General features: G+C 38.8%; 1 protein-coding gene across 1 annotated transcript; it reads left to right on the forward strand.

The window, feature by feature from the left end:
• The first annotated feature begins 9,630 nt into the window (after positions 1–9,630).
• On the forward strand, positions 9,631–19,415 carry RFC3 (replication factor C subunit 3). The gene is made up of 9 exons (XM_082756681.1): positions 9,631–9,751; positions 10,250–10,387; positions 11,037–11,104; positions 13,914–14,011; positions 14,653–14,834; positions 15,070–15,206; positions 15,317–15,415; positions 16,809–16,878; positions 18,521–19,415. Exons 1-9 carry the CDS (start codon positions 9,665–9,667, stop codon positions 18,710–18,712), a joined length of 1,071 nt encoding a protein of 356 aa, XP_082612807.1. The 5' UTR covers positions 9,631–9,664; the 3' UTR covers positions 18,713–19,415.
• The last annotated feature ends 8,463 nt before the right edge of the window (positions 19,416–27,878 follow it).

Raw genomic sequence — 27,878 nt, forward strand, 5'->3', positions numbered from 1 at the left:
CAGAATGCAAATGGACACAGAACTTCTTCCACGGGTTGCCAGAAAAGCAGCAGAGAGGCAGAGTTTCTGGAAAAGATAAACAAGATGCTGACAGGCAAAGGTACAAGAGCATGGAAAGGTTTATTGCCTGGCAGTGTTAAAGAATCATAGTAGCCCTTTCTGGGACAAAATAATTTCCCAGCAGAGGCACTAACGTCTTAAAAAAGCTGAATTTCTGCTTCCTCGAAGAAACACTCTGCTGTGGCTTAGTCGAAGAATGACAGAAAAGATATAGAAGCTAATTAAGAGCTTACTAAGCGAAGCAAGAAGCTTACTATGACAAAAGGTCCTAGGTCTGCAGGTCCTGAATAAATGCATACAACTTGATCCTGTCTGGACTAAATCCCCACATAAAGCAATGGAAAAAAATGAGCAGTCCAAGCTGCAGACAGACACCATATATCTGCATTCGCTAGACGCATGCAGTCATGGAGATAAGACTGAAGATAAACATGGGAGGACACAGCAGCAGGAGCAGACAGCTCTCGCTTAGTGTCCTGTCTCTTGCAGCAGCCAAGGAAGATGCACAAGGCAGAGCAGAAAAGCTGGGCAAATACAGAGTGATAATTTCCCTGGAAGTTCCTCCAGCCTCCACCGATTGTTTTCTAGGGGCTATCTGAGCCAGAAGGAGCTTCCATGAATTCAGTAAATATTAGAGATTTTTATTCTGTGACTTTATGTGGACTGCTCATTGAACTTGTGAACTTTTAGCCTCCAGTATCTTGTGGCAAGGACTTTTGCAGTGTAACAGTGCCCTGAGTGAAGAACCACATTCTTTTCCTTGTTTTGAACCCATTAAGTGTTTATTTTAGTTCATGGCCTTGGGTTTCCTTAAGCAGTGCAAGGAATCAGTCCCCTGTGCCTCTTCTCCATGCCATTCAGGATTTTCTAGGAGACAGTCAGCAAGACTTGTCAGTGAGCACTAATGCTGTGCCCAGGAAGTCATACAACTCTTACGCTTACTTGTATTGGCAAGTGAGAATGGCCAAGGAATGCATGTCAGCACTTTACCACTGATCATCCAAGCTACTAATGACTGAGCATGTTCCTTGGCACAATTTTGGCCTACTGTAACTAATAGTTTCTAAACCAGTGCCAAGACATGCTCCGGAGAACAGCATAGTGTCCAGAGGAGGGCTACGAAGATGGTGAAAGGCCTTGAGGGGAAGACGTACGAGGAACGGCTGAGGTCACTGGGCCTGTTCAGCCTGGAGAAGAGGAGGCTGAGGGGGGACCTCATCACAGTCTACAACTTCCTCGCAAGGGGTTGTCAAGAGGCAGGAGACCTTTTCTCCATTAACACCAGTGACAGGACCCGCGGGAACGGGGTTAAGCTGAGGCAGGGGAAATTTAGGCTGGACGTCAGGAGGGGGTTCTTCACAGAGAGGGTGGTTGCACACTGGAACAGGCTCCCCAGGGAAGTGGTCACTGCACCGAGCCTGTCTGAATTTAAGAAAAGATTGGACTGTGAACTTAGGCACATGGTCTGAACTTTTGGGTAGACCTGTGCGGTGTCAAGAGTTGGACTTGATGATCCTTAAGGGTCCCTTCCAACTCAGGATATTCTATGATTCTATGATTCTATGGGTTTGGGATTACTACTGACACATCTGCCTTGCTTTACCTTACCAACTCCTCCAGCACGACTGCAGCAGGCCCTTCACTCTCCAGTACATTCCATAGGCCCTCCTGCCATACCCTGGATATGTAACACACACCTTCAGTCATGCTATGAAAACTTCAGTCTGTTGGGGTGCAGCTCAGCCCTCAGCCCTCACATTATATCAGGCTCTCAAGACTGTCAAACACACATAAAAATGATATTGTATCTTAGACAGCCCACATGGGGATGAGAGGAGGTTGATGGCCACATGTTATGCAGTCTCTAAGCTTGGCATTGCCAGTCTGCATCACTCAGCTTCAGGACCAGAGAATGGTCCCTAAGCCTAGTTTGACTAGGCCTTATGGACACAGCATTAGTTTACATCTATACCGATAGATCACAAAAGGCCAGGGCCCACATCATTGAACTGTTTACATGACCCTTGGCTTGGATTAATGAACACTCAATCAAAGAGAAGCCTGGGTGTAGCTTGGGGAGTAGCAAAGGTCAGGTGCTCAGTAGGCCCAATGGATCAGAGTAAAGATTGTGGTGTCCTACTTCATACTATTTGATGACAGCTGATCTCATTAACACTGGCCACTCTGTTTTTATTTACCAGTATAGATGTTGGTTGTGATTAGTAAGTAAGGAAACACTTGTACAAATAGAACTGTACAAGTTTATGTAGCCTTCCAGACAATACCTGCAATGTAGCATGTCTGGAGCATTTGTGGAACCCATCTGCCAGGTCCAAGAAGATGTTCTGGCATCCACAGAGGTAAGATACAATGATCCTGCTCTCTTCCTCTTTAGCTGTTTTCTATAAAGATTGTTAGCTTATGCTCTTACTACAAAGAACTCATCTCAGTTCTGATTTCTGATACAGACTTCTAAGAATCCACCACACAAGGATATTACAAATTGCAAAATGAAAGATGCATAAGTGTAGAGAATGTAGTAGCTGTACAGGTTCCAGAAAGGAAAATTTTGTAGAAAGCAGCAGAAGTGACACTGCACACATGTAGTTTGAATGCTACTCAAAGCTGCAGGATACCTATAAACAGTTGCCTTGGTGAAGAACTGTTTAGAAACAAGGAGTTTCCTTATTACCTAGACAAGGGACTGTGAAATAAAAGCCAATTACAAAACATCAAGAGTGGTCTCAGGTCTATATATGAAAATGAAATAAAGCAAAAATAGCCCTAGCACATTATTCTGACAACGTGGCTCCAAAATATTTTAAACTGAATGCAATTAGTACAATCATTATTTTGCAAAACCCTTACACTGAGCTGACTCTACAGCATGAATTCCAGGGATATAAACTGGTAAGAAATTATTACTTTTATTACCCATTTAAGTCACTAAACCAGCTTTTCATGGAGCTAGATAAGCACAATAACAGCAAAGGTTAAAGGGTAGAAAGTTGGGGGCACAGGAAGTAGAGAGAAAGAAGCACAGCAGCCACAATCTAAATAATTTGAAAATGTTACAGAGTGATAGCCTATGCACCTTTCTTGTTTCTCTATCACAAACCACAGTGTTGTTTCACGTTCACACAGCTAAAAAATAATCCATAAATTTTAACAGCTACATATCTGAAGGATGAACTTAATGGCTCTTCAAGGCCAGCATATCCTGATGGTTTAACCTGATTCTTCCTGATGAAAGACACCTGAGGCAAAATAAAACAAGAGAACAGCTTTGCCATGAATACAGCAAGTTAATCGTATGAGCTCAGTTGTACCCGCACTATAGCTAAAAAGAGGCTCTTCATGCAGTTCTTTACTTCACTGTAAGGAACTGTAAATTCAGACAGATACTTGGAGAAGGGAAAGTACAAAAAATGATGACAAGAACAACTGTGAAATATTTACTTAATCTACTATGTCTAATGACAGAAGTTATTCTTGATTTTTTTTTCCTAACTTCAACAGCATAGCAATCTTTTCCTCGAGGTGTGTCAGTGCTTGCTTATGCATTGAGTGCTTTAAGAAAACACACTAATTTTAAAGTGAGCTTGCCAAAGACAAGAATGATGGGAATGATCACAAGCCCATATGACAGTTTTCTTTTTGTCAGACACTACGAAAATCAGCAGTTCTGTCACTGTAGAGTTGTAATATCAGAGAACAGGAACTCAGTCATCTAATCTCAGCCAGTACAGCTTTTCATCATGAAGAGCTCTGGGACTGTGGTTTGTTCCAACTCACATCAATAGCAATACAGCTGTCTGAAGACACATCAATTCTAATAGCTGCTCATAGTATACATATTGCTCTGTGGTAATTTTCCAAGTCCACAGTTACATGGTAGTGTTACGTGTGTAAATCTGCTATTACTAAAGGCAATATGTCTGTGGTAAATATTTTCCAAACTACATTGCTATTTCAGATCTCTCTTGTCATTGAATATTGGACATTTTAATATATATTAAAAACAAAACAAAACAAAACAACCCCCCCCAAAAACAAAACAAAACAAAACAAAGTGTAGCATGATGTAGCATGTTTTCTTATTATATACATGTTTATAAGTGAAACACGTTTTCATTGAGATTATGAGAATATGCTGTTTTTTAACTTTTCACGTTATGAAAAGCTTTAGGACAAGTCTATTTCAGCTTTTCAGGAGAGCATGAGTATAATTTGTTGTTGGTCATATACTCTCGCTACTTTTCATTTGGATTACAGAGACCTGTTTCACCTCATTAAGCAAATTCCAACTTGTTACATACAAACACGTCTGGCCTCAGATTAGCTAGTATACTGAGTAAAATGTCAAAACTTGAGAGATCAGCAAACTTTACTGAAACTGACATTGAACTTAGAGATGAAAGCTCTTCTGAAAATCAAGAGTCCCATGAGAAAACCAGGAAATTCAAAAGCTGATGTATGTCTGTCGAGCCAACAAAAATGTAATTACTCTACAGGGGAAAAGACAAATTAGGAGACATGAGAAAGACTGCTGTGGCCCCAGGAAAAAAAAAAAAAAAAAAAAAAACCCTACAAAGATAATTGGATAGCTACTAGGAACAGTAAAATTTTATAGGAGATGAAATTACTGTAGTCAAGCTCTGAAATATTAGTTGGTTCATAAAACATAGCCTGTGCCATAACTTCTTTGGGTTTCAGTAAATGTATGAAAACCACAACTAGGGACAACCAACGTGTTCTACCAATTGCTCAGCAAAGATACAGGTTGTGAACATGGCAGATTATATCTTTCAACTTTCTCCATAGAAATGCAACAAGAGTCTCATTTTGGTGTCCCGCAATTAGTATTATCACTGAAAATACCCTAATATGTGTTTGGAGGTGTCTGGATTTCATTCATTAATGTTCTGTGGATTCAGAGGGTCTGGGCCTCTTATCATCTGGAGGAAAGTTAAATAAAAAAAAAGTTATCAGGTGTTAGAAATCTAGAAAACACCTGCTATGTGAGCTACATTAATTAAAATACTACACATAAAACAAAGCTATTTTTTTTTCAGTGTAACTTCTTTCCTGTAGATTCATCTGACTTTGCAAAAATGCATTTTTTTTGGTGAATTTTTCATCAAAATGCAACTGAAGTGAATTAAAAAAAAAAAAAAAAGTTCAAGTACTGGCGAGAATGGAAACAAATACTTCAACAACCCAAAATAATCCACAGTCTTTGTCAACCAAACACATCCTTGCCAAGAAAGATAAAAAATGTCAAATCTCAACATCACAAAATTACTTTCTAATTAAGGTCAGGTATCAATATTTGTTCCTATGTTTAAATATCTGACAGCATATTCTTTAAAGAGCTTTGTGATTAGCTTCTATACAGAACTTGTGTGTCTTATTTAGAATAAGAATACTTGTAAATCTGTATCTACAGTCTTAAATGGACAGAGTTTTCTTTGCTTCCTTTGTTCTCATATTGCAAATTGCAGGCTGATGGGAACTGAAGAACAAGGCTACATCTTTTGGTCAGTGACCTGCTAAGTCTCAGGGGGAAAGACCTAAACTACAAATGAAAATAGCCTATTTTTTAAAATCAAAAACATCAATAGAAAATGACTATGTATTTGACATAGCTGTAGTTCATCTGAAGAATGGATCTGTAACTCTACATGTCCCCAAATGCATGTTTGAATTTATGTTTAGAACATTTAAAAAATTTCAGCTGTCACCTCATGTTTTTCTACCATGAGTAACTGTGCTGCTGCAGTTTGCTGTAGTTTGACAACTCCTAATGGTAGAAAAAAGGGTCTCAGGTTTGCACAGCTACATACAATTATGGCCACAGAGGGACAAGAACAGCAAAACATATCTCATCTCCTTTTCTTTTAATTCTTCAGGCACATTTTTCTTTTTCTTTTTCTTTTAATTCCTCAGGCACAATTCTTCAGACTGAGGAAGCTGAGCAGGGTCTGGATCTCAGCAACATGAGTTGGAATACAAAGAAGGATTGATTAAATCAGAACATTTTACGGTACCGCCATGTGTTGACTGCATGAAAATGCAAAGCATTTGCTTTATAAATAAATTATAAATATAAAGCTTTTGCTTTATAAATAAATTTCATTTGTTTATTTATTATTATTATTATTAAATACACCTATTCACCAATTTCTTTTCACCCTTCCACTTCTTTATCAACAGGTTTTGCTTAACCTTTTCCTGGTGGACAGATGTGCAAAAGTCTTGGCAGTAAGGACTGATGGACAAGATGTATCCTCCAATTACATCTTATCTCTGTAGCCTTTTCCACGATACTTCTTCACTGGCTGTAAAAATGGTATCGTCTTGTACCTTTTTAGTTTGTCTCATCCTTGCATGGGAAACTTCTGTGTTGTTTTTGTTACTTTACTCTTTCAAAGTAAATTCAGGATTGTAAGATAACCCATTAAGACTGCTGAAGAACTAGGATTTCTTGGCTTTATATTTCTTACAGAGAAGCAGCTTCTTCATTGTTACCAATCTATATGGAATATTTGTTGTTGCTTTAGATATTTTTTGGCTATCATCATTAGTGCTTTTCTTTCCACTGTCACATTCAATCTGCATGACATCAGCATGTCACCAATAGAACAGATGTCACTTTATTGCAGTCTTTTTCTCTCTCTCTTTTTTTTTTTTTTTTTTTTCATTGTAATTAGTGATCTGCTCTTTCTTGATATGCTACAATTTACTTGCAGCAATACAGGCACTCTGTTGGGGACAGGGTGATATAACCTAGAGTGACAGCCAACAGAGTGGCAATAATCTACTAAAATATTTGAAACTGAAAAGAAAATTTATCTCGCTCAGCTAAGCAGCCTGAAGGATCAAAGGATGCCAAACAGTCTTGTCTGAAAAACATAAGTTGTTGTACAGCAAAACGGTACTTGGACTTGTTAATAGCTGCTTGGATTGCTATCAGCAATCATGCTGTAATGACTGAGGAGGTCAGTGTAACAATGCTCTAACTTTTTCTAACACTGTGTTAATAGTCAGTCTAAAATTGATTAAAAATTACATATATATATTTAAACACTGGATCCAGGGCTTATAATTTTACTTCAATTTGGGTACAAGAGGGAGCTTCTTTTATAGTGCCTGACATCATGTCACTTTTTAATAACGTGTAAGAGGAGTAAGGGGCTCAGAATGCCATTTGTAATTAAAATCTCTATTTTCAGATACATTCTCTAGTTTATTCATGCAGAGAAGTCATTTTACCTTTTGAACTTTCTGCTGGACCGAACAAAACGAGTGAAGATGTATTTTAACAGTCCTTATATTTGAGCGAATTGTGGCTGCAACTGAAATTGCCTCAATCTCCTGTATTATTCATGTTAATTTATTTGCAATGCACTTGGCCAAACCATTCAATTTTAGATACTTACTTTTTTTTGTTTAGATTTACAGTGAAGGTAAAAAGTTAATGAAGTAGAAAATCAATACATTCTAGAGCATTTTAATCAGATAGAAAGTACCACAACTGCAATGCTTCATGCACGCCCAGATTTTAGAAATGTAAGATATTTACTTAAGAAAATAATCTTTTTCATCTGTTTAATTACTTTTTAAGGCAGAGAACAGCTTAACTGAGAGCATGAATGTAAGCACATACTTAAATGCATTGTTGAGGTAGGGCACAATTACCAACATTTTATGCTCAGGAAAATAAGAAATCCTAAGGAAATTTAATGACCTAAGAATAAAAAGAGTTTAGGGTCGTTTCAAAGCTGCTAGGCATCTTAAGCCTGTGATCTCATTGGGAGCTGGAAGCCTGCTGGACTGAGTCCTACCTGTTTAAGTATAACCTCATCCAAAAAGGATTTTGTTTCATTGGTACTTTCAAAACCCTGGAGAATCTGTCAAAGCACTTGCTAGATGGTGACACGCATCTGTAAATACAGTATCTCTGGGGGCTGGAAAAATGGAGTAGGTTATAAGGAGTTATCACAGAAATTGCAATTAAATCTAGCATGACACTGATAGACACAAGAATAACACATCACTCAGAAATTATTAAAAATTGAGGTAAATGAACAAAGGATCTGAAAAAGCTTGTAAAGGCTAGTTGTAAATATGACTAACCAAAGGGAACAACAAGGGAAATTAAGCACTCATGAAAAAGAGAGGGGAGAGGACAGCCACATGAGAAACACTGTAGACCCACAAAATGAAAACTTAGAAAAAGGCAAAGGAACTGGTCACTGTGGTGCTGGGCAGAAGAAAGGGACTCAAATGTACACACAGGCCAGATATTGCAGCTGCAGCTTTCACAAGCTCAGTCATGTACAAGGATGGTGCTGACAAAGCAGTATAAAGTTATTATTATTTTGTTTAATTCAAGGCAATCTGCAAATAAAACTGATTCATGACCGTCTACGAGAGTACACAATGTTTCAGAAACACCTAGCTTTACTAGTTGATGTGTTCTTATTTTGCTCCCACTAGATTTATATGACCTTTATGAGTAACTTGAATATTAAGGATAACAAAGCTATTACCTGTATTTATGGCTTTCTGACTATGTGAATAAATGTAAACATTGAGCTGATAAAATAGGAAGTCACATGAACTCTTAAAGTATTTTTTTCACAAAAGTTACTTAAGTACAAAAATCAGGCTGACACATTTTAGCCTATGCATGTGTACAGCGATGCTTTATGACTTTTAATTTTTCTACTTTCAAATCGTTTGTGCACTATCATTTATTAGGGCTACCATATAGAGTCGGAATAAGACCTCCTCTTGTAGACGGGCGTTCTGTTAATAAAGCCACACGCTTAGCTTGTAAATTCGAAGTGTGGCACATCGATTATGGGCAACCCACTGATCCGTAATGAGTCTGCAAGCCTGGGACGGCACAGAGCGAGGCAAAGCGGCGGAGGAGCGTATGTTCCCCCGACGCAGGACACCGGCCTCTTGTTGCCCGCCATCTGCAGGGGTCAAGAGGCCAGATGGATTGGGGAAATGGCAGGGAGGGCAGGCTAAGGAAGCCTTTGGGGCTCTTTTCTGTCTGCTCCGGGTCAGGGGCAGGGAGGGCAAGCTGAGAAAGCTTTTTGGGCAGCTTTCTGCCTGCTCCTTGCTGCTTCCTTCGCCACCAGCTTGCCTCGCCTCCCGCTGCTGGCTGCGGATCACAGCTCTCCCTTCAGACATGCTTTCTGCTAAGCCTGCTGCGGGGGGACAGCACCCCCTAAAACAAGTGTTTGTGTATGATTTGTGAACAAAACGAGCCTGCCACAGGCAGCAAGAGGTGTGCTCGGAGTTGGGTCATGTTTATGGTCCTTTCCACCCCCATTCTGTGATTCTAAATGACTAACGACTGCAGTTGTGGCGAGCAGGAGCACAGCCTTCATGTCTTTACACACAAACCCCAGAAGGGCACGACGGCAAAAAATTATCATTCAGGGCGGTGAAATAGCCCCCAAAATGAGGGGAGGGGAAAGAGGAGGGGCAGCAGCGCCCTTCCTCCTCGCCTCCGCTGCCGCTTGTCCCCGGGCAGCCGCCGTAGAGGGCGGTTGGGAGCCGGGTGTGCGCGGTCTTTTCGGCCGCCATGAGCCTGTGGGTGGACAAGTACCGGCCCGGCAGCCTGGGCCGCCTGGACTTCCACCGGCAGCAGGCCGCGCAGCTCCGCTGCCTGGTGAGGGGGCGGCCGGGCGGGGGGGGGGCGCGGACCCCGCGCCGCGGGTTCGAGACCCGGCCCGCCCGTTCGCGCAGACAGCGGTTAAACAGCTAATTAGCTAATTAATCCGGTCATATTTAAAGGTTTTAGAGCGTATAGTGTATAAGGAGGAACTTATATACACGTACATACGCACCAGAAGTGTTTGTGTGTATATATATGTATTTCAGCCCTAAGTTGTCACCCTGGAAGCAAATGCTTACTTTTTGGGGGGTGTTTCTAGTGAAATGGGGTTATGTATTGTTTTGAGGGGCAAATATCTTCCAAATGAAATATTACTGAAGGAAAGGAGTTTCTTCTGATGAACTTCATCAGTTCATAATTTAACTAGTATGTAACATCAATACCTCAAAAAGTCATTTCATATAAACTTCAGTGAGAAGTTATATAAATCATAAATTTTAACCTAAGAAAAATAACTGTTGTGGTTAACAAATCTTGCTGCTTCGCGTTCAGGTTCAGTGTGGTGACTTCCCCCATCTCTTGGTGTATGGACCGTCAGGCGCTGGAAAGAAGACGAGGATAATGTGTCTGTTACGGGAGTTATATGGTCCAGGCGTGGAAAAACTGAGGATTGAGCATCAGAGCATAACGGTAAAAAAAAGAAAGGTCCCCTGTGAAGCACCATGGATACATGCATACTGATATCTTTCTCTTATAAGGCCTTTATTTAAACTTAAGAATGTATATTTACTGGTTATATATAGACTGGATGGTATAAATATAGGGTATATGCACTGTTGAGACCCAAGTTCATGGGTTATATAAATATTGCTGTATTTATGCAGCTTTTTCTGGCTTGTCCAAAGCTTTTTCTCCAAAGTGTTTCTCTATGTGGACAAAATATAATTTATTTTGAATTACTGATTCCAGTAATAACATTCCTTGATACAAAACTCAGTAAATGTAGTATGCCTTAATAATCACCATTACACTATAATCACTATTAGTATTTGAATCACAGAATGGCTTGGGTTGAAAGAGACTTTACAGACTGTCCAATTCCAACCCACCTGCCCCAGTTTCTGTTTAACAGGGTAGCTGATATCTCAGAACTCCTTTTCTCCTTCAAGGGTGGGTAGTGAGGGGTAGGAGATGCATTAAGGCTAGTGTTCGAGTGGTTATTTTATTTGTAGGACTTAACAGTTTTCCTATGACCTAGCTAGTTATAATCTGTAAGATTGATATTTCCTTCTGATTTCAGAACTCTTTCTGAAATGTAACATGGTTACTTTCTACACAGGCACCTTCTAAAAAGAAAATAGAAATTAGCACGATTGCAAGCAATTATCACCTTGAAGTTAACCCAAGGTAAGTGTCCAGTTAAAAAAAAAAAAAAAAAAAAAAAAGAAATTCCCACTTTAAATATAAGGCACTAGCTGTATTGCAAGTGGTTTTGAGCGATATAATGGCCTGATAGCCCAATTTATTGCCTGAACAAATTAGATATTGGCTTGTAGGTTTGGGCAGCACATGAGGGTAGGGAGAGGATCTTTAATTGAACAGCTCTAAATGAACAAACATTTGGATTGCTGTATAATTAAAACAGTAATGTTCTGCTTAACCAGCTGGATCAGCATGCAGATGTAGAGGACTGGGTACTGAGGAACAATTCTGGATTCATAAGTTTAGCCATTTGGGTTGCAATTGAGAACTTTATTGGAACCAACAACCCAAAATTATTACTTCTCTTAAAAATACAAAAACCAAGTAACTTGAAAGCAAGCAAGGTTTACATCATAACTCGTTTAAAATAGCGTAAAGCATAGAGTTTTAAAAACAAAGGAACAACAACAAAAAGCACTCACTAAATCCTGGGAGTCCTGTTATGAGGGAAGTCAAACGTTGATTTAAGTGGCAGAAGCTGTAAAGGTGTGCTGTATGTCTCCTGTGACAGTTGTGAAATTGCTGATGATAGTTTGCTGACCCAAAGTAAATACTTGTATTTACCTGAAGCCCTTTAATGTTACTTTAAATCACAAGACAGTAAATGTCTTTGTGCATTGGTAGGTTTTGGTTATGGTGGCTTTGCTGTCTGAGTTAAAACTATAAGACAGCAAGTATCCTGAAGTAACTTGTAGCTTTGTGCTTACCAGTAAATCTCTTCACATGTTGCTCTGTTTCTATCATACAGCGTGGTCTTTAAAAGCTTCTTTTGCTGTTAGTCTCTATATATTGATCAGCGGATATCTGCTGGTATTCTGGTGTGGCCTCAAACAAAGCTGAGGTTTCTTACTAATAAACTGTATAATTAAGAATAAACGGTAATAGTGAATATATCATCTTGGTGATTTAAAAGGTCTCATATTCAATCTTCTGCTCTGACAACCTAATGTGACTGATACTTCTGTTACTCTCTAGAGTGCTTCAGTTTGAAACGTTTTTTAAAAAAAGGTGTTTTATTTTAAATATGCAGCAATTTCACTATTGTAGGTTTTTTATTATTAGTATGTGGGTTCACAGGCTTTAAGCGATGGAATAATTGTCACTGTCATGTTTATGTCTGACCAGACAGTGAACCTGCATGTGCTGGTTAATGTTCATCAGTATGATTTGTGAATTTTGATAGAATAATAGTATAGTGAAATAATGTGGTTCATTGTTGGTAACATGGAATGTGATAAATGGCTATCAGGGAAAGGAAATTAACTCCTGGGAAGGGATAGGACTCTACAGGCATTGAATTTATTATGGAACTTTATTAGATTGGAGGAAAAAGAATGGTTCTATCATCTGAATTCCAAAACATTGTCTCCTGGTCACTTGAATAGCTCAAGTAGATATTCTAAAATGGGGTACCCTGAGTAAGTGAGTAGTGAAAGAATAAAGAAGGGTAAAAAGCACATTTGTGTGGTAATTCTGCCTCTGCTCATTGTTTTCCTGGAATATTTGCTGTGGTTGTGTAGTATCAAGGATAATCCATCACCATGAAATTATGACCTTGGATTCTCTGTTACTACAAAAAATACTTTAAATACTAGGAAACTGTTTTCCATTTCCAAAAGTTGATGTAACTGAGTAGAACTAGTTTTTTGTTTGTTTTTTTTTTTTTTGTAATCATAAGTCTGCTCCCTTGCTGAAGGACAGGTCTCTTGGACTGAGTAGGTGCTTCAGTCACAGTCAGCATAGCCTGTTCAGCAGATTGTGAACGTTGAGTTAATGTGATGCTTCTGTCCATTCTGCTGCCTTCTCCTTGGCAAAGAAGGGGAAGGTTGGGTTGAGTGGTGACTCAGGCAGGACAGACGAATGTCTTTTTTATTTGGTTGCCAGTGAAATGTTTCAGAGCTGCTTCTTCTATGAAGACAACAGTCTGAAGAGGCAAAGGATTTTTTTTTTCTTCCCTTCCCTTCTTTGCTGCTTCAGTAACACAGCTGCCAAATCAGTCACCCCAGTGGCTGTCAAATCTGACTCAAGCTAGCTGAGCTACTAACTTAAGGGCTAAGAAAGCTGTGCAGTTGCCAGTGAGGGGGTAGTACAGAGAAGAGACAGGAAGGAGATCAGCATGTATTTCCTCTTGTTTTCCTGCCTTCTAAGAAAAACAAGCCTGCCAGCTGTGCTCTAATGGTATCTCAGTATTAATCTTTTATTAGTAACTTTTTATAACTTCACTGTCTGCCATTCAAATTTGCATTAAGCATATGGTTTGTTCATAGCATGACATCTAGTTCTAAGGGAAAAATAAAGTGTTTACATCAGTCCTTTGAGTCAGGCATCCTACTGTGTGGTTAGACTCACTTTTTCTTTCCATGATGGTGGGCAAAAATGTTCGCACTAAGTGTATGTGTCCAAGTTGCAGGTGACAAAAGTTTTGATTTCTTATGCCAGAAAAATGGGTTTTGTTTTAGTAAGTTGATAAAAACATTTGACAACGGTTTTGCTACTTCCAAATACAGTGTGACTAATCCAGCTGTGCCTTCACAAAGTTTGGGTTTTTTTATTACTTGGGAAGGTAACTTCTAACCAAATGTGTGTGTTGAGGTTAATTCTAATCTCAACAGCTTCTGAATTCCTGTCATTCTTGGATAGTCAGTTGACCAAAAGGCTGCTTAGGAGGATGTATTTTTTTGTGCAGTGTAAAGATGTTGTTTTAAAACAAGTTCTATTTAATCTCTTGATGCAGTGATGCTGGAAATAATGACCGTGTGGTAATTCAGGAACTCTTGAAGACAGTAGCACAATCCCAACAGCTTGAGACAAGTACTCAGCGTGACTTCAAAGGTGAGTAAAAACAGTGTAAAAACAAAGTACTTCTGAAACTTTTTTTTCTGAGATTTCAGGTGACTGAATCTGCAGAAAGTAGCTACAAAAATTAATTGTTTTGTATTGAGTGTCTCTTGATTGTTCCAAAGCATTATTGAAATATATCTTTTTCTTTGTAATACCATGGAAAGGCCCTGCATCTGCTGTAAAAAGGCAGCTTTCTGCCACTCCTTTGCTAAGATAAGATGTTAGCTTCTTAATATAAAATACGTTGAGGGCAGTCTTCAAGAAATGTGTGGGTTTTTATATAACCTTATGCCATAAATCAGTTTAGCATTTCTTACTTAGAATTCCTGTAAGAAGTTATTACACTTATTATCAGGTTGAAAGCTTCTACATCTACCTGAATTACTTGGCACTGAAGCGTTGCAGGCCCTACTCTAGAAATGGACATTCTAGTACATAAGTATAGAGTATCAGGGAGTGGCAGACTACACAAGGCATGCTTATTGTGTTAATCTTGCCTTATTTTCTTGTCTGTGGAACTGTGCTGCTTGCATAATTCATTTTAATATTATCACTTATATGTCAAAGTACTCATTTTATTAAGGCAATCTGATATGGAAAAAAAATGTACACTTCTTTTTACCCTTTTTCAGTGGTGCTGTTAACAGAAGTCGACAAACTGACTAAAGATGCCCAGCATGCTTTGAGAAGAACAATGGAGAAGTACATGGCAACCTGCAGGCTGATCCTGTGCTGCAATTCCATCTCAAAAATCATAGCACCTATCCAAAGCAGATGCCTGGCCATCCGAGTGCCTGCTCCCAGCATTGAAGATGTATGTTGAAACAGAAGCCGAAATAAATCCTTTAAAACTTCTTGCCAGATGAGTTCTTGTTGCGGGCTTCTGAAATGTTGTATTTTCACTGGGTGACCTAGTTTGGGTGGGTGACTTGTCAAGCACATCACTTGAAAGAGTGGTCCATCTCTGGTTCAGAAATTTCTCAAGTAGGAGAACCTGTTGGTGCTGAACTGTTTGCTGAATGTTGCACTCTGTGCTGTTTCCCATCTAGATCTGTAATGTATTGTCCAGTGTGTGTAAGAAGGAAGGCCTGACTCTTCCTCAGGAACTGGCTCAAAGGCTTGCAGAGAAGTCTGGCAGGAATCTTCGGAAAGCACTGCTTATGTGCGAGTCTTGCAGAGTACAACAGTAAGTGACTGCTAAATATTAATGTAAACTATGCTTTTAGACATAGAAATCAACTTCTGTATCCTTGTTCCGAGTAGGTGACAGTTTGCTTTATCATCATCATTATGTAGGTATCCTTTCACTGCTGATCAAGACATTCCTGAAATGGACTGGGAAGTTTATTTGAGAGAAACTGCAAATGCTATTGTCAGCCAACAGACACCACAAAGGTAGATGGGTAAACATGCTTACATTTATAAATTATGTATGTATATTATTTTTTTTTTCTTGATTATAAGAAATGCCGTAGTTAAAAACATGCCATCTTCAGTTATTTGTAATTTTATGATATTTTACTGGAGTTCGTAGCTTAGTGGATTTCAAGATTAGAAATACAGCCTGCGTGACACTGGAGTAAGTCTCTGTTGTTCACGTAGCAGTAGTGAGGCTTGTTTTGAAATGGTCTAACTATTTTTAAGCACCACACTGAAAGGTTTTAGGCAAATTCTCAAGTCTGGAGGAGATGACCAGAAATGATCAGAGACATCTAGAGAACTTGACATGTATGGAAGCAGTGAGACTTAAAACAGAGTGGGCAGATGTGGAAAGACTTAAGAAGAAAGCAGTAACATTTTTCATGATGTTCATCTTGGGAAGGCTTGGAAGTGAGGTTAAGTTGCATCAAACTTTTAATTAGACATATGTGTTTCAGGAATTACGTAGTGTCTTGAAAGTTTGTGGCCTTTCCAGGTCTCTTTCAACTCAAATCTTTTATGTTCATTTTTTTGGTTAAATCTTTAGGTGGTTTTTGGTCTTCACTTTAATGGTGAACTATCCATTTCTCTGCCCTTTCTGTATAATATGTTACAGATTTGTTATCAAAAGTGAGCATAAGCTTAGTTGAGTACTATGCTGTCCTTTTTACTGTCATACTTAAAGCTTTTGTTTCATCACCTCTAGCATAACGTGACTTTGTGAAAGAGTTTAGGATGAAGTGAGAAATAAATACTTTCATTTTCAAGCACGGTGGGATATGCCCTCTTTATTATTCCACCTTGTGTCTCATACATGCAGCCTGCTTCTTTTAGGCCACTCTGAGTATTACTTGATGTCATTGACAATCTTGTATAGAAATCAAATGTCTGTAGCCTCTCAGTATCCAATGTTGATAATTGGATCATTTTCTACCACGTGATCATCTTGCCCACACTTGACATGATGACCACAGAAAAGCAGTATAAATGAGTCTTGTGATTACTCAGTTTTGTGGTACCTTCTCACTAGTCTTAAGCATAAATAATAAAAACTTAGATACGAAGAAGAATTAGAGAAATAAGCCTAAGACAAATTCTAATAGCCTTGTAGCTTTTAGATTAGCTGTTGTAGATACACTAAAATTAAATAAACTATGTTCACATATAGTATATCGAATAAAAGGGGATATGCAGCTCGTGAATGGGAACTTATCTGACATGCAATGCTTCTGGTTTTAAAAACAAAAAAATGCTTTGCATGGGTTGACCTTTTTCTTTTTTGTTCTCTTCTCTAAGGCATATTTCACAAATAGTGAAAATTTGCATGCTTTGTGAGTATAAGTCTGATATTTTGTCGTCTTTCCAACAGGCTTTTAGAGGTTCGTGGACGGCTTTATGAACTCCTAACACACTGTATTCCTCCTGAGATTATAATGAAGGTACTTCAGCTATCTCGCTCTTAATGTGATAGAGATATAAACACTGAATATCTGTTTTTAAATGGGAAAAAAAAAATCAAAAATACCCAAATATAGAAGGAAGGTTGTGTTCTTTCCAAATAAATGTTAGTAACTTCAAGATGCTTTTCTTTTCGGTGTTTCTTCCTATTAAAGTAACCAGAATAGTCCACGTCATCTTTTTAAATCAGTAGCTAAAGACGTTGTTCCTGCAAACGCTGTTCCATAGCATTCAGTTCACAGGATCCTGAGTGTATCTACTGGACTGTTATGTTCATGTCTAAATATATATTGGAACATGGTTATGAGTAGTGTAGATCTTGAGGCAGGAAGATTCTGTTCTGTAACTAGTGTATTTTTATCACAACACTCCTTGTGCAGACCTCTGTTGAATGGGTATACTGAACTTTACTTTGTGATCATAGACAGCAACATTATAGCTGAGTAAAACCAAACGAGGGCATGCTTTGTCCCCTTGAAGATTTACCAGGTCATTTGTCATTTTCTGTACTGAAGCATAGGTGTATTTTTATGGGCTAGTTTTGATTCAGTTTGTTCTCTTTTGTGAAAATTCTGTTATATGTTCAGTATTTGCTGTGTCCTGTTGGAAAGGTTAATGAAGGAAAGTAGAGCAGCATGTTTCTGCAGAAATCTTGTTATATTATAAAACAAACAAACAAAAGAATAGGGCACGTGTTTTTATTTTAGTCAGGGTGAAAAGATGCTGGAAGGAGAGGGGAAAAAACAAACAAACAAAATAAAACCCAGACCAGAACAAAAGGTGAAGGTTAAAGATAATGTTTGCAATTTACCCTGGGTGGATATTGCCATAGACAAAATCTTTTTGTCACATTGACTTCTTCTTTGTGACAGTTGCAGTAGTGACTTATCTTTAACTTTTCTTGCCTATGGTGTGTTAGTAGTTCCTGTATTACCCTGTTTGAGGACTCTTGTCTTCAAGTCAAAGGTGTCCTCTGCCTACTTCACAAACCTGAAACGTGCTAGAGATACTTCTCACTTAATCCCAGGTTTTAATAGAAATGGACTTGCAGTGATTTTTTTTTTTTGTCCTAACCAAAAATAGTGTGTTTTTTCTTTTGTCATGGTGGAAGTAGTTGTAAAGTATTTTGTATGTCTGTATTTTTACATAAATGTGTATATATAGCCTTTAAGCCATTTCCTTGTTGTTAACAACACCTTATATTACTCCTTTTGATCAGTGATGTCAAGATAGGAAATAAGTAATTTTAACAAACCTGTGTCTTCGTAAAATTCTCCTTATAGTGGTGTGCATGCATGCAAGTAGAGTTTATAGCATTTGGAGTTGAAGTTAGTTTATTTTCATCATTAAGGCATGAGTAGTTCCCTTATAAGATTTTTCTTGTCTAAGAATGTAACAGTTAACTTCTGTTTTGACATGAATTATTTATCCCGGAAGAATATTCTGAAGAGACACAGTTCCATCAATCTAGTTCTGTCACAGAGGTGGTGTAATGATTCTTGAACATCTTTTCTGTTAAATTCTTGACTGAGCTGACGGTCACTTGCTTAGCTATTTCCAGAAAATTGAGGTTATCCTCTTTAACAGAAAGAGTAATTTTTTTGAATATTGTCTTGCTTTTAGGGTCTTCTGTCAGAGCTTTTGAATAACTGTGATGGACAACTGAAAGGAGAAGTTGCACAAATGGCAGCCTTCTACGAACACCGCTTGCAACTGGGCAGCAAAGCCATTTATCATCTTGAAGCATTTGTAGCAAAGTTTATGGCAATTTACAAGAAGTTTATGGAGGATGGACTAGATGACATGATGTTCTAACTCTGATACCTGGAGCTGCATACAGAGTCTTTGTATCATGATGGCAGTAAAATAGCAAATAAATAATATGGTCTGCTTGTCCATGCTTGATGGCACATGGATATTGTTCAAAGTTATTTTGTTATTCATATAAACTACAACGAACTGAAGAAGAGTGTTCAGTTTTAGAAGCCAGATGGATTGTTAACAGCATCAAATCTATTGGTAAATTCATACATTGTCCTTTCCAAAAGACAACAGGTTGCCCTGGAAGCTGTATAAGGTCATAGTCTGTGCGGTATTTGTAAGCTTACATTAAGAAGAGATGCTGCATGTTGGCTTCTTGATTGTTCAAGGCCTGGGCTGTAAGCAAAAGATTTTATATATCCATGGTGTGGTAAATTCCAGTCTGAGGAATATATATATTTTCTGCCTAGTCACTTAGATGTCTTGCTTGTTTGGCTGTTTTGTTTTTTAATCACAGTGTTTCTTATCTTGTGTGTTGATACTGAATGTTTTCTGACTCCCGTTTGTAAGCAGTTGTATTGAAATTGGGTGAATAATGCATCTTCATTGCTTGTATATCAGTTTGACAACACTGAACTTTTTTGTTTAGAAGGAATATATCCATATAAAGTAAGGCCACTTGCTGGCTGACACTTTCATGTTTATCTGAACAGTTATGTGTGTTGAAATAAAGACTGTTCTTTTGACTCTGGTTTAATGGATGGTCAAGTTTCAAATTTTGACAAAAACATCACTTTAAGATGTGAAAGAATATGTAATGCTTTTTTTTTTTTTTTTTAAATGGCAGAATAAACTGTAAGAGAATATGAACAACAAATTAAATGCAGAATTAGTGTATGTGATAGCCTTAAATGAATGTACATTCCGGCTTTATGACTTTACTTTGATGTAGAATATCTTTCAGAAAGGTGGGACATACATCTTCAGGGAGACACTGAAATAAAAAAAGTTACACCAATTTACGCTGCAAGTCTTTCACATGTTATTTCTATGTACTGTGGTACCCTAAAAATGATTAAATTGCCATTTGTAGCTGTCATTTTGCTGATTTAGACTATTACTAGATAGTTTTAAATATACATATAAATGTATTAAATACTGTTTCCTAGTCCCCTTAATTAAGCCAGAAAGCATTTAGATTTTGAGGACTTCTTGAGTCATAACTAGTTACATATAATGGCTTTTTATTTTTATTTATTTATTCATTTATTTTAATTAAGGGCCTCTCTGCAGTAATTGATAAAGAATCTCCCTAGTTTTTTTCATCAAAGAGCAAGTGTCATTGCTGTTCTCTGGGAACTTGGCCATCCCTGTGTGTGTCGTTAACACACTGCTTACCTTCAGCTTCATTCTCACGAGACACTGCTGGCCTGCTTTGTGCCCAACTGGTCTTGAAATTGAGGAAATCTAAAAGATGGGCTCTCTCTTCCATCTGCTCTTGTCACGCAAAGCTACAGCAGTGGTAGTTTGTCAAGATAGCAAGGAGTCTTGATTGACTGATGGAGATCCTGGAAAATCATTATTTTGTTAATTCTGAAATAAATCACATTAGCAGAGTCAATAATTGTAGAAATGAATGCTTAAATAACTTGCAAGACAGAGCGCAAGAATAGGAGAGGGGGGCATAATTACTGCACGTACTGATTGCTTGCTCTTTCAGCAGCCCAGTCAGTACCTATTTTCAAAAGCCAAATAAAATTTACTTTTTGCCTACTCTAACTCCAGGATGTGATGACAATGGTAAGTGACACCGTTTAAAAGTGCCTACTGCCTCTTTTAATCAGCTGTCCCTGGAAAGGGTGCCACAGAAAGGGTATGAAGGGCATCCTGAAGCTTCATGACAACCGCCTCCCTGGCCCCATCCTGCTTTCTAGAAGTTAAAGCAGCTTTCTGTTCAGGTAAGCAGCACTTACCTACCTTGGTATTGTGTTTTATTTTCTTGTCTGTGGTTTAGCATCCTGTTCTGTGAACCATTATAAGTGAAACATCTGAGTTCAAAATTTGGTGAAGCAGGCTTGGTCCACGTCACTGTACCTCCCAGTAAGAACTGATGCAGGAGAACAAGAATGGTTGTAGGGACTTGTGAAATACAATCCATGTGGAGGATGAAGAGGAGCTGGGTGGTACCTGTGTCAGCTGGAGATAGAGGAGTGGATTGCTGCTTGAAAGGACCTCAGCTTCTTTGTCCAGGAGACTGAAACCCCAACATAATGGTGTGGCTGCTCTTGCTCCTCCTTTTGAATGGTTTCGTTTTTATGCTTGTTTCACCCAAGATAAGTAGTCAAGGATGGAAAAATAGGGTAATGATCAGAGATAGAGGAGAGTGACCATCACTGTTATGGAAAGCATGTGGTTCCTCCTGATGATCCTGCTTAATAAACAAACACAATGTCTCATAAGCCTCTGTACATGTTCCCTCTTCCTACGGTAACTAACTTTTAAGGGAAGAAGTGCCTTAGTATCCACAATCAGTAAGCAGTGTAATTTTTAGAGTACCTCCTTACAGACTAAGCCTCTTTTGGGTAGCTGTAGCATTTACACAGAAGCTGTGTGGTGTAGAACTGGGCTGCTGGGCTGTGCTGGAGGAAGCAGGGGGCCAGTGCCCCCCAATTCCTCACGATGCCCATCAGCAAATGGAGCTGATGGGACTGTATAACCAGGTAGCTAATAAACAAAAAGGAGACTGGCTGTTTTTCCCCTTATGAGGTTACCATGTAAAGCACCATATGTGTCTTTTACCACAAAAGCAGAACATTAGCCTGGTAAGCAAGGGTGTTGGGGTGGGCATGGCTGCCTTCACAGCTCTTATTTTGTGCAGCTGAGCAACGGTGCCATGCCAGACCTACGCTGAGCAATGCACACCACACCTGCCTCACAGATCAAGTGGGAGAGGCAGTCAGATAGTCTTTTAAACACCGAATAGCACAGGATCAACCTCTAGATGATCTGTTTCTTCAGCTGATTTCATCTTTTGAGACCTGCTTAGAAATGCTTCTGAATTGCATGCTGTGAGGATTACCCCTGCTTTCATCCAGCATCACCTCCTGCTAGTTCAAAATGAGAACTTCAGGCTGCTCCCACCCAGGTGGGACTTAAATGCTGAACAAGCCTGAGATGTTGCAGAGGAGTCAGCTTCACAGTAGCATAGAAAGCTAGGGGTGAATCTGATTAAATATATATATATCAAGAAACCAGACAGCAACTACGCTAGTCAAAACTCTCTGCTCTGCAAAGATCAGCTGTGCAAAGGGTGAGTGGTGCATTCAGGCTTCGTTATTCCCTATTTCTAAACTCTAAGCATTAACTCCTGTAAGAAATATTTTTAAATTATAGTTGTGGTTTTTTTTTTTTTTTTTTTTTTTTTTAGGTTTCCATGGTAAACAGCACTATTTGAGCATTAATCATAATAAAAATGTCATGTTTGGAAGACAGATTTTAAAAATTTAATTGATTAAATAAATTCATATTAGCAAAGCTGACGTGAGGCACGTCCCCTTCTTTATGGAAGAAGTAGCCTGATTATTGCAGGTTAGAAGGTAAGGTAGATAAGAGAAGAGTTCATTATCACAAATTTTCCTTCCAGTGCAGGGAATTCAAGATTATTATAGTTCATTGATATAAAATAATAGCTGTAATTTGTCTTGTTGGAAACAGCTCTGGTATGCTTGAGCAGTCTTTAATCCTTCTTGCTTAATGTCTTGTGCCTGCACTAACAATTAGTGCTGTATGGATTTATTGCATTGGATTTCAATCAATGACCCGAAACAAAATCCGGAGTTGTAGCCTGCTAAATAAAAGTTGTCTTAAAATGACAGTGAAATGTGCTTCTAGTTCTTGAAGGCCTAAATACTTCTCTTTATCCTTATTTTTCATATGCAGGGAAGGAAAGCAAATATGTAAGCATGCAAGAGAAATCAAAAGGAATCAACTCTACTGTTGAATGTGCCCTGCAGACTAATCAATAGTATGTCATCCAAGTTGCATGTCAGGAATTAGTTGCACGTTGCAACGTGATCAAGATTAAAGGGTTTGCCATTAACTTCAATATGTTGAGAAAAGGACTCAGATTCTTCTGTCATCAAAACTTGAATTATTTTCTGTCCAAATTAATTGAGATAATCAGGCCTACCCCAGTCACTTATTATTACTTTTTTTTAAACATTGGATGCTTTGCTTGTCTGAAAAATAAACCTATTAGCCATTAAACATCCCTATAACTGATTTTCTTCTACATTTGTGTATGGCATGGGTACTGAGCTTCTGGAAGAATTTGTGCACTCTGTTGCAGCATTCCTTGAGCTAGTAAACATTGTAGAAGGTGTGTTTCCTGTTCATGTTCCCATAAGGGCTGTAAGGCAATTCTGTCATGACTTACTCTTAAAATACCTTTCTTGGGTGTTTTTAGCCTCTTCTCATGACACTACACAGTTAGGAGAGTTTGGATCAAGGGCAACTAACAACAGAGAGATGGAGACCTACTGTCACCTCCCTCTTCTGGCTGCCCCAGTGTTTCCTCAAGAACATTTTCTTCTTTTTGAATAAGACTATTTACTTTGCTATATTAAATGTGCTGCTCTTGTTTGGAAGTCTGTGACAGACAGTGAGTGGAAACAGCTTTACCATAGCTAAATGTTGCCGATACGGGCTTTCACTGCAGGCAAACTGGTGCTCTTCTTTTAATCTTGCAACACTATGTTCACACGAAATTATTTGTTGTGCTAAATTATGAAAGGAACACTTAGCACCGTCCTGGTCACAATGAGACGTTAAGGGTATGTTAAAATAAAGCAAACATTTTGAGAAATCTATGACAAATTCTCTGTGCTTTTTGCCTCTGGGAGTTCTGTAAAATGTTTTCAGTCTTGAGTAGGAAGGAAGGCAAGAAAATCCAGAGCCCAATCAAAGAGAAGAAACAAAGAAGTCAGAAGGATGAAGCAGACAAAGACAGATCCTGGGGGAGGACAGGTATACTCATTAATTGTATTTACATTTCAAAGGCAAGTTAACTGCAGTGTTCTTAATCATAGCCTACACTTGGGTTCCCTGCCACACACCATGAATAATATGCTTTGGTGGATAGAATAAGTGACCCAATAGGTTTCTTCCACTTTTAATGTCATGGATGATCTTAATTTGAGAGGTCAGTACAAATGCCTATGGTAAATGACAATTTTGGGCCAGTAATTACTAATTAAGACAGAAGTCAAGATGCTGGCTTAGGCAGTTTTGGATAGATCACAGATAACCTTGCAGGAGCTGATTAACTCAAACAGAACACCTCCTTAGGTGATAGCTACCAAATGACACTGGAATAATTTTTAAAATTGAAAAGGATGAGGGAAAAGGATTTATGAAACTCTCAGCTCAGTTTTCTCCGGAGAAAGAATTTCGATAATAAGTGGGATTAGCTCTTTGCCAATTAGCAGACAATTAGAAGAAAGACATTTACCCGGTGGGCAAAAGTCTTTTATGATAGACTCGTCCTCATCAAACCTGTTTATGCCAGAGGAAGGTAAACAGTGTTTGTTCACAGTCTCTTAGCTCTAGGGATGTGAGTATTACGGGCTGCAGCCACTGTGCCAACTTCATAATGTCTGTGTGAGACTCAATGTGGTGGTGCTTAACGTGCAAGCACATAACAGGCAACCCTAATCAATGCTCATGGATCCTGGGGTGGCTGTGGGTGATTTTCAATGGGTCCACAACAGAAATTAGGAACAGCAGATAGACCGTTTGTAGAGAAAATGGAGAAATCTCCTGCACCGGGGAATTTAGAGTGACATGCAAATCAGAAAAAGCAAGAAGGCTTTGGCTTTATAAATATCATTATTTGTACAGGTGGTTATCATAGGTAGATAAAAGATCGTGTTAGACTTCGGAAGCTTTTTTTGAGACCTTGAATGACCATAAGCTTCAGAGTGGCAGATAATGTGAAGAAGAGCTGAGCTAGTGTTGTGATTTAACCTGGCAGGCAGCTGCACACCACACAGCCATTTGCTCACTCCCTCCTCCACAGTGGCATGGGGGAGAGAATCGAGAAGAAAAATGCAAGAACTCACAGGCTGAGATAAGGCTTGTTTAATAAGAAAGGAAAAAAAGAAAACTGCAACAATGAAGTAAAGCAAGCAAGTGATGCACAGTGCAATTACTCACCACCAACCAACCAATACATATCCCATCCCCAAGCAGCAGCAGCCCCCTGCCCAACTCCCCCAGTTTTACTGTATTCAGCATGATGCCATGTGTTGTGGAATATTCCTCAGGCCAGCTGTCCTGGTTCTGTCCCCTCCCAGCTCCTTGTGCACCCCCAGCCTCCTCACTAGCAGGGCAGCACGAGGAGCTGAAAGTCCTTGACTTAGTGTAGGCACTTCTCAGCAACAAAAACATCAGTGTGTTATCAGCATTGTTCTCATCTTAAATCAAAAACACAGCACCATACCAGCCACTAGCAAGAAAATTAACTCTATCCCAGTCAAAACCAGGAGAGCTAGGCTGCTGTTTCTTGTCTTTTCCAGTTTAATATTGATATTTCCTACAAAATGGAGATATGTAGGCAGCAATGTTTGGCCAAAAGTTGCTGGAGGAAGAATTTGTTTGGATTTACTGTTGTTCATGTCCCTCTTTCCTATTCCTAGATCTTAACTCCTACTTAGGATAAATTTTTCCTAAATGAAACACCCAAGAACCAGTGTCTGAGGCTGAGCTCCTCTCCAAGGTCCTTCCACAAGCAATGGACAGAGAAGATAAGGTGCAGAACACGAGCTCTCTAATCCCAACACTTGCTCAAGGTGAATTCTAGGATTCATGCTCTAAAGGGGCTCTCTCTTGCTATTAACTCTTCAGGCAATACAAAGTACAGAGCAAGACTAACACATCTACATTCTAGAGGCCTAAATGTGGCCAGAAAAATTGCACCTGTCTCTTCTAAAATCTATCTCAGAAAAGCAGAGAGTGCAAGAGGAAAACAAATGATGACTAAACACTGCTCAGGAGAGCAGTCCAGGAGGAGTTTCCATTAAACCAAAGGTCAACATTTCCCTGATGTGTCCTTTAGCTCAAGATAGCACCTGCCCTGAGGACTTCAAATGCAGGCCATGGTGTAAAAATGAAAGAATGAACTCTGTCCTGGTTTTGCTATTGGCATGCTGATTAAAATGGGAATTTCAGGTAGACCTTCTGGCTTTATAACACTTGTGAACACTCATAAATGTGAGGAAGTATTAATACATATCCTTCTAACCAAACATTAATTCTTTATTGAAGGGGATGGTTGCTTTTAGAGCCATTGACAGTTGTTCAGAAATTAAGATTCCTTCTAGTTAGGCTAGTACTGCCCCTGTCTCATGGCTCTTTTTTAGGAGCACCTGCCTGGAGCAAGCAGACCATGGGTATCAGAATTAGGAGAAATCTAGTAGTGTTACAGGCTGGAGATGACGGGCATTACTTGTTCAGTGAATGCTGGAGCCAAGCTAAACCGTTCAAAGAGGAATAGATAGTCAGGCTAGGTTAAAATACCTGTGTTGGTTTCCAGGAAAACTAAACATTGGTGTGCTTGATAGCAGGGCTTGGCAGAAACAATCAAATGCATAACTTCTGTGCATCAGGAACCTGTTAAACAGTAGGGAAAGATGTGATGCAGAAGCTCAGACCTGCAAAAAATGGAAATGCTATTGAGTCCTCCTGGCTATGGAATAACTGTATGAACCGAAGGGAACAGCCTTCTCAGATCAGAAAGGCAGCAACATTTTGTGACCGAAAAAGTATTTTCTTCATTTGCACAAAGATACTAATATTTAGGGGAAAAACGGAACACTGCAGAGGCAGATATTACAGGTGGAGGGTGCTGATTAGCTCCTCCAGCCTCTCCACCTGAAAATGCAAGATATATGATACTGGTGATATGAACTCCATGTGAGGAAGTAAAGGAAATGTGATTACAGATATTATATCCAAATTGAATTAAAGCTGCATTAAAAAACCTCAAATTACTATGTGATTCCATGCTACTGTTGAAAACATGACGTGCATCTGCTACTGGCAGACACATAGAGAGTATGAAAGGGCATATTTCTCAGAAAACAAGTTTGATCTCTGATTTTCTAATTCACAAACCCACAGAAACAAAGGCAGGAAGCATAATTATGGCAGATCTCCCTAAAATAAATAATTGTCAGCAAAGCAACAATGTTGCTTGGATTTTTTTTTTTTTTTTACTTTCTTTCAAATAGTTGCTCTACATTCTGACCTTAAGCAAAGTTAATTACCTCAGTTTCTTTATCTATAAAAATTGGATAATGAATCCAATCTTCTTTGCAAAAGGCAGACCTATAAATCAAAGCATGATTATTGCATACTGATGTTAATAAATGTTTTCTCAGCAGACTAATGGTCATTGGGACAGTTTCCTGTGCATATTTCTGTGCTCATTCATTTGAATGAGTTATTAAGACCTTCTGACTCTTCCTCATTTTGCTGGCAAGGAGAAAGCAATTCAGGTTCAAATATTCATGTTGAGCTCACTTTTAAAACAGTTTTTGAGAGGTTTCATGCATGGCATATATGGAAGCAAGTGCCTGTTCCCTTTGTTGTCTGTGACTGTTACAAGGCAATGAAACAGACTCTAGACTATGGCAGTGTTGAGACTTACTATCCCTGCCACGAGGGCCCTGTACACCCAGTAATTCTTGTAAAAGACTGTCTGTCTAGTATAACCAGAAGTTTCATACAGGGTGACAAAGCGAGCTGCAATAAAACTGCATCTTTCAATTGCTTTCCATGTTATGTTATATCAAGTGGCAGAGTACAATAAATTTTAAAAGAGCAAGTTGACACGAATGATGACATAGTTATAAATGAGTAACAAAGGCTTTTAATGCACACATAAAGAGTAATCCAACAACCCAATTCCAACTGTATTTTACCTGTTTTAAATCAGCAAAACACAGCTGGCAGCTGTTTATTAAAAGGTATCTGTGTGCTAAAACATGCTCAGTCTGAAGTAATAACACTAGAAGAAACCTTTCAATAGAAATGTATTTTACGAACAAAATCAAAGAAGAGAAAGTTACAGAACCCGAGAGTTTCAAAGCAGTCTGCTCCTCATACTTTCCCCTCTCCCCCAAAACAAACCCAAGGCTATAAAAAGCTTTAGGAAGGATTT

Source organism: Aythya marila, assembly GCF_965140915.1.
Source record: "Aythya marila genome assembly, chromosome: 1".
In the NCBI taxonomy this organism is placed as follows: domain Eukaryota; kingdom Metazoa; phylum Chordata; class Aves; order Anseriformes; family Anatidae; genus Aythya; species Aythya marila.

What these genes read in the sequence shown, in the direction of transcription:
- RFC3 (XM_082756681.1), top strand. Translation starts at nt 9,665, where the DNA reads ATGAGCCTGTGGGTGGACAAGTACCGGCCCGGCAGCCTGGGCCGCCTG. An exon ending in CACCTTGAAGTTAACCCAAG is followed by an intron (nt 11,105 to 13,913) that starts GTAAGTGTCCAG and finishes CTCTTGATGCAG; the next exon opens with TGATGCTGGAAATAATGACC. An exon ending in CTCCTGAGATTATAATGAAG is followed by an intron (nt 16,879 to 18,520) that starts GTACTTCAGCTA and finishes TCTTGCTTTTAG; the next exon opens with GGTCTTCTGTCAGAGCTTTT.